Source organism: Capsicum annuum, chromosome 4, assembly GCF_002878395.1.
Source record: "Capsicum annuum cultivar UCD-10X-F1 chromosome 4, UCD10Xv1.1, whole genome shotgun sequence".
NCBI classification, from domain to species: domain Eukaryota; kingdom Viridiplantae; phylum Streptophyta; class Magnoliopsida; order Solanales; family Solanaceae; genus Capsicum; species Capsicum annuum.
The window spans coordinates 195827420-195835029 of NC_061114.1; the positions used below are offsets into that span (position 1 = coordinate 195827420).

Genomic DNA, 7610 nt, shown 5'->3' on the forward strand with positions numbered 1-7610 from the left:
GAGTATAGGACAGGCCCTCCTTCCTAGTTGGGAGGAGTATGTGTATGCCTTCGCTGACAGGTTTGGAGATGAATACTCAGATCCTATGGCTGAGTTGATGAACGTCAAGCATACTGGTTTCATTAAAGACTACCAGCGGGCCTTTGATAGTGCCTTGACTAGGATTAATCTGCCTGTGGAGCATGCTACTAGCATTTATCTTAATAACCAAAGCCTGAAATCAGGGATGCAGTGAGGATTGGGAACCCTATAACTTTACCTCAGGCTTATTATTTATCTAGACTACAGGAGTCAAATTTTGCTGCTCAAAGTAAGGTGTTGAAAGGTTCACATACTAGTCACAATTACACAAACTTGAGAAGTTCTCAAGGTTATAGTGACAGTAACAAGGTTAAAGGTTTAGTGACCAAATTGAACAAGGGTAACGTTACTAACTTTGATAGTAATAGGAGAAAAATATTGACACCTGCAGAGATGGAGGAGAAGAGGTCCAAAGGGTTGTGTTTTTTCTATGATGAAAAATATTCCTTGGGGTACAATTGTAAGGCTAAAAGGCAATTATATTGCTTAGAATTGGAGATAGATGGCTTGGAAGAAGTAGCACCGACTGAAAAGGAGTCTATAGAGGATACAGATCAATCCCTGGATGAAGAGGAGATCAGGGAAAATTGTGAAATTTCCCTCCAAGAACTGAATGGAATTAGAGGATATAGAACCTTGAGAATACAAGGTTTTATAGAGAAAAAGCCTATCACTATCCTTATTGATTGTGGTTCTACCCACAACTTCATTAACAAAAAGACTGCTCAGAGAATTAGTTGCCAGTCCCATGACATTAGTCCTCAAGATGTATCTGTGGATGATGGTAAGGTCATTCAATCTATTAAGGGAAGTAAAAAGTTCAAGTGGATCATGCAGGGTACCTTGTTTTAAGACGACTTTCTAGTGTTGCCAATAGGCAGTTGTGATGTTGTACTGGGTATACAATGGTTATGCAAACTAGGGGACATACATATGAATTTTGACAAGCTTTTTATGCAGTTTATGTATCAAGGAAAGTCTATAACCTTGCAGGGTACTTGACCCTCATTTAAAACAGTGGAGTCCAAGGCATTTAATAAAATCTCTGTAGATACTGCTCAAATATTCATGATCAAGGTAAGTGTTGCTGGGGTATCAGATCAAGAAAGTGTGCAAAGTGAGAAAGATAGTCCAAGGGAGATACAATTATTACTGGAAGAGTATCAGAGATTGTTCCAAGAACGAAAATAGCTACCTCCCTCAAGAGGTGTGTTTGATCATAATATACCACTTAAGAAAGGAAGTCAACCAATTAACTCTAGACCATATAGATATAACCCTATTCAGAATGATGTGATTGAAAAAATGATCCAAGAGATGTTGGATCAGGGTATTATCCAGTATAGCTCCAGCTCTTATGCCTCACCTGTGGTGTTAGAAGGTAAGAAACATGGTTCTTAGAGGCTTTATGTGGATTATAGAGCCTTGAACAAGGTGACTATTAAGGATAAATTTCTAATACACCTCATTGAAGAATTGTTGGATGAGCTGGGAGGGTCACAGGTGTACTCTAAAATAGACTTAAGAGCAGGGTATCACCAAATTAGAATGACTATTACTGATGTATAGAAGAATGCATTTAAAACACACTCAGGGCACTATGAATATTTGGTTATTCCATTCGGATTGACCAATGCCCCTTCAAGTTTTCAAACCCATGAATCATGTTTTTAGGGAACATTTAAGAAAATTCATCCTTGTGTTTTTTTATGACATATTAGTGTTTAGCAAGAGTTTGGAAGCGCATGTTAAACATTTGAAGATCACTTTTGATTTACTGGTTTATCATCAGCTATTTTCTAAGAGAAGTAAGTGTGTGTTTGCAGTAAAGAGAAGGGAGTACCTAGGTCACTATATCTCAGCTGAAGGGGTGGCTACCGACCCTAAGAAGGTGGAAGTTGTGCAAGCTTGGTCAGAACCTGTTAACCTTAAACAATTGAGAGATTTTTTGGGGTTAGCAGGGTATTACAGGAGATTCATAAAGGGGTATGGAGTTATTAGTAAACCCCTGATAGATTTATTGAAGAAAGAAAGCTTTAAATGGTCTAGCAAGGAGACTGAAGCTTTTGAACATCTCAAGAGGGTGCTCACTACAGCCCAGTTCTGGTGCTACCTGATTTTTCCATTTCTTTTATTGTGGAAACAGATGCATGTAGTATGGGTATTGGTGCATTGTTAATGCAGAGGGGACAACCTATTGCCTACTTAAGCAAGGGATTATCTCCTAAACACCAAACTTTATCAGTTTATGATAAAGAGTTATTAGCATTAGTTATGGTTGTGAACAAGTGGAATCAGTACTTGGCTGGTTGTTCTTTTACTGTCAAAATTAACCAAAAGGTATTGAAGTTCTTTCTAGAACAAAAGTTGCACACTGGGTCACAACTCAAGTGGATTACCAAGCTCATGCAATACGATTTCACCATTAGTATAAGAAGGGAAAGGAGAATAAGGTGGCAGATGCACTATCAAGGCTGCCTATAGCGGAATTGGCTGCACTTACTCTGTTAACAATCAAGACTAATTTGCTGAAAATGATTATACAAAGTTGGGACTTAGATGATGAATTAATGAAGAATATTCAGACCTTGACGAAGGGCAAATCTACAGTTTAGGGATTGTCCTTTATCCATGGTCAGTTAAGAAAAAATGGGTGACTAGTGGTGGGACCAGACATGCAGCTAAGACAAGACATTGTTAGGCTGTGGCGTGCCTCAACAGTAGGAGGGCACTCCGGTATTAAGCCTACATACAGAAGATTGTCTGTCTTGTTCTATTGGAAGGGAATGAGAGAAGATATTCAATGATACATTAAGACTTGTGATGTTTGTCAAAGGCACAAGTATGATACCATTCCATATCCAGGATTGATACAACCCCTCAAGATTCCTACAACTGCTTGAAGTAGCATTAGCATGGAATTCATAGAGGGGTTACCACAGTCAAAAGGTAAAACTGTGATTTGGGTAGTTGTCGATAGACTAACTAAATATGCACACTTTATTGGCTTGTCACATTCGTATTCAGCCACTGATATTACTAAGTTGTTTATGGATAATATGTATAAATCGCATAGTATTCCTGAGGATATAGTGAGTGATAGGGACCTAGTATTTACAAGTAAAATGTGGCAGGAATTATTTTCTATGTTGGGAGTGACCCTGAGCACATCTACTGCTTACCATCCTCAAAGTGATGGATAGAAAAAGGTGGTAAACAGATGCCTTGAAACCTACCTCGGGTGTTTTTGCTCTGATTCATAAAAGGATTGGTTTTCTTACTTGGCTGCTACTGAATGGTGGCGCAACACCACATTTCACTCATCAATTCCAACTACACCATATGAAGCCTTATATGGGCAACCTCCTCCATTACATCTACCCTATGCGGCTAGTGATTCAGGGATGGACGAGGTGGATAGGAGTTTACTTACTAGAGAATTCAAATTTCAGCTCCTACTATATCACCTACAAAGGGCTCAACATAGAATGGTCACCTAGGCCAACAAAAATAGATCATTTGTGCAATATGATGAAGGGGATTGGGTGTACTTAAAGATTCAACCATACCGACAAATTACTCTCTCAGGCTCTCTTTTTTCCAAGCTACCGCTAAGTAATATAGGCCCTATCAGATTGTGCAGAAGTTACGAATATTGCAAGCCCCTATTGTCCTCAACCATTGAAAATACTGGATAGGCGTATGATTCAAAGGGGAAACAAGGCAGTTGCACAAGTGTTAATTCAATGGGACCAACTTCCAGCTAAACAAGCAACTTGGGAAGACTATCATACTCTCAAGATTAGATTCCCTTCATTCCTTCCTTGAGGTCAAGGAAATCTTCAACAGGGGAGATCTGATAGAGAAGGAGAATTTGTAGTAGCACAGTAGGCTTAAGATATGATACTTCCAGGTAGTTAATTCGGTTAAAGAGAAGAAGTAATGAGTCTTGTTTATTCTATTTAGGTCCCTAGTCAATTTAATGTAAGTTTTACTATTTGTACATTACTCCTTATAGTTATATAAAAGGAGTGGGAAAAGAAAGGAAGTTATCAGAATTTGCCCTAGAATTTCTTCTTTCTTACCTGCATTTACTTTTTTTTGACTGATAACTGAGCTTAGTATCACAGATTTCGAAGCCACAAGGAAGCCTGCAAAGGAAATATTGTGGAGTATAGATTAGCACATACTGTAATGTTTTAGTATAGTTCTTTTCTTTTCTTTTCTTTTTTAATCTATACATATGTTTTCTGTTTTTTTAAAGCTTTGTAATTTTTCTAACAAATTCTTTTTCTGTAATTTTTGGTAACAATTGGATGCTCTTAGAATTTGTTAAATTTACATAGTAGTGTTCTTTCTTTCCGTGCAACATATTCCTGTTTCTGCTTAACTTTAATTCCAAACGAGGCGATGGTTACGAAATAAAAGTAATTTGATTCAAGAAAACTCAGGTGAATATTGTTTGTGCCTTCCTAGAGAAGGAAATTCTGCATTGGGCATTTTGAAGGATTCAAAACAATCAAGTTGACATTCAATCCACACAAATTTCAATTGCCTGAATGCACACAGTCAAATGAGTTGCAGCAGCAAAAGATTCAATCAATTACAATGAGCAGTAAGGCCGGAAGAATGTAAATGACATTTTTTTGTTTGAAAGCCATTGGTTAATACTATACATTAATACATTGGTTCACAATCAATATTTACGGATATTTTGTGGGAACTTAATCCCCAAGTAAACAAAATGTGGAAATTTAATTTAAGAAATTGGGTTGTAATTTATTTTTTTTCAACTATATGCTACTTGATTACTTTGCTTGATTAAGGATTTCGAGTAATAAAACTGCGGTAATTGTAACTTGTGCTGAACCTTAGATCCTCCGAATCCTTACGTGGTCCTTGTCGCCCTCATTGCCTTTTCTTCAAATTCTCCTTAGGAATGATCAATGTCATCGTACGACACCTACATGTTTGAGATTGGTGTGGCCCGGTCAGGATGCGCAGCCTCACGGGCCGATCAGTTCTTGGACTTTGTCACGTGTCTTTCATAATATGCTCATGGTTGTCTTATGGCATAGCCCTCACGATATACTTCGATCCCAAAAGTGCAGCATCACCTTAATTAGACCCAACTCGTAAGTTATTTTTTAACAACATGACATATCTTAATAATCTCAGGATTTGTTTTGTGTTGAAGAAGTGATACAATTATACTGGAAGTCCTGACAATCTAACATAACGTGTGACAAAGGCAAGACCACTCTCAAGTCCCATCAACAATTTATTCCAAAGTTATGACACCATTGAGTCTTGAATCATAGCAACACAAGTTTTGCTTTGGAATATTAGAGTGAATTTAAAGTGTTATTTTCAGCTACAGTGAGTGATTTAATAGGAGTAAATAACATTATAGCGTGTGAAATAATTTCATAGGAAAGAAATACAAAATGTTATTCTAAAACGCTTGTAGCGTGCTGCAATATATAAAAACAACATGCATAGGGGTCGTTTGGTAGAGTGTATAAGACAATGCAGAATATAGTGTATTAGTAATGTTTATATTAGTTATGCTTATATTAGTTATGCTGGTATTGTTTCTTATACATTGTTTGATTTGATGTATTAGAAATAATATATTTTACATAATTTCTATAAAAGAAATGTTTGTTTACAAAAATACTCTTCTTTAACTTTGTACACTTTTATTGCAATAAAATTCTTTTGTCATCTCAAACATAATTAATATTGTTGAACTAGTATATAAAGATTGAGGATTAATTGCAAGACCTTCGTCTTTACACATGAAATGTTATGCCGACGAATTAACATAGTTAAAACAAAAATATGAATTAACATAGTTAAAACAAAAATATAATACAAAATGTAAAATTAAGGAATAGTCTTAAGAATTTTATTTTTAATCTTTTTAATGACCTATGAAGCAAAACAAAAATATGTTGGAGTTATTTAAACCAACTATTCATTGTTGTAAATTAAAATGGCGGAAAAAAAAATTGTGAAATATTTTGAGAAAAATCATTTTTGCCAATTAAAAAGGTGGGAAAAGAAATTGTAAAATATTTTTGAGAGGAAAATTGAGGGTATTAAGATCATTTAATAAGTTGAGGCATATATTTAAAGTCTCTATATTACTAATATACAGAAAATGGTGTGTATTCCCAATACACATCTCAATACACAATAGAGTGTAACTAATGCTTGCATTAGTAATACAGAGGCAAAAAGATATACCAAACAAGAAACTAATAGTACACATTAATTAATGCATGCATTACATTTTTCAATACACTACCAAACAACCGAGACAATTGGTGATTTGAAGTGAAGGGCAAAAGCAGTTCATTCTTTATTAATGGTAGGAGGCTAAACGTTAGAATGTACAAATTAATGTTACAACATGATAAAATTAGAAAAATGAATGTTACAACATGATAAAACTAGAAAAAGACACTCGTTCATTTCATCTCTCCTGAATTCACTTTCTATCTTGGCATTCCAGCCCCTGCATCCAGCTTTTTACGCCGCTCCTCATATGATGCTGGAAAATGTTTTAATGTTAGCAGTAGATAGACAAAGTTACGATCCATGGATTTGATAAGAAAAAAAAGTATGTTAATTCATAGAAGGAAATTGAACTGGCGAAGAGCAACACAGGTTACATAGAAAATTTGTTCAAACAGTTTTGCTATTTTGGCTTTATAAGGGTAAGGTGTGCATACATTCTACCCTACCCAAACCCGACTTACAGGATTAAACTTAGTGTGTCGTTGTAATTTGTCCATATATATCTCTCCAAAGGATAAAAGAGTGGAAAAGGGTACCGACATTTGTATAGTCCACACCTTGTACTCTTCTTTCTTTTTCACTTACAGTACTCACCACCCTATTCCATAGGCTATTAGTTGTCTGTCTCAAAGGCATCCTATGTTACATCAGCTCCGGACAAACCAGCATGGTGATATAAATATTCTCATTAGAACTGCCTCTCACTTTACATTTGATCAAACGACAAGGAAACTAAGTTTTGAGCAAATACCTCGAGAAAATGGTTTCTACAGATTTTTTCCTCTTACAAAAACAAAGAGCTTTCTTATTCATGAAAAGGAACCCAATTGGTTAAAAACATGAAAGCTCTTTGTTTTTTTCTTTCCAAAAAAAAAAAGAAACAGCCAGCTTTCTTTTTCATGTTTTTAACCAATTGGTTTCCTTCTTCTCAAGGAGTGGCACAGAGAGTTGAAAGAGTGCTTGATGTCCCATCAGCTAGCTTTGCGTGATATCAGTGAAACAAGAAAGCATTTGTAAAAAACAGAGATACTATTCAAAATTTCTTCTGTAAATACCTCAGAGCAAAGTTATGTCATCATCAACTGTTATTCAAGAACTCAACAAAGAGAGAGTTTCATATGATACATACTTTAAGATGCTAAACAAGGACAAAGTTCGCTCGGATGCACAAATTATTATTTCAACATCGTTCACTTTCCAGAGAGATAATGGTCAAAAACACA

The 7610-nt window shown here is 35.8% G+C and overlaps 1 protein-coding gene across 4 annotated transcripts in view; it reads right to left on the bottom strand.

Moving 5' to 3' along the window:
• Window positions 1-6424: 6424 nt before the first annotated feature.
• The window catches only part of LOC107855596 (tRNA pseudouridine(38/39) synthase), a 14034-nt gene continuing 12848 nt past the window's right edge, over window positions 6425-7610 (bottom strand). For all 4 annotated transcript variants that reach the window (XM_047410899.1, XM_016700611.2, XM_047410900.1 and 1 more), the window contains one exon: window positions 6425-6640. In XM_047410899.1, coding sequence (XP_047266855.1) covers window positions 6585-6640 — 56 coding nt within the window. In that variant the 3' untranslated portion in view covers window positions 6425-6584. The remainder of the gene's footprint in view (window positions 6641-7610) is intronic.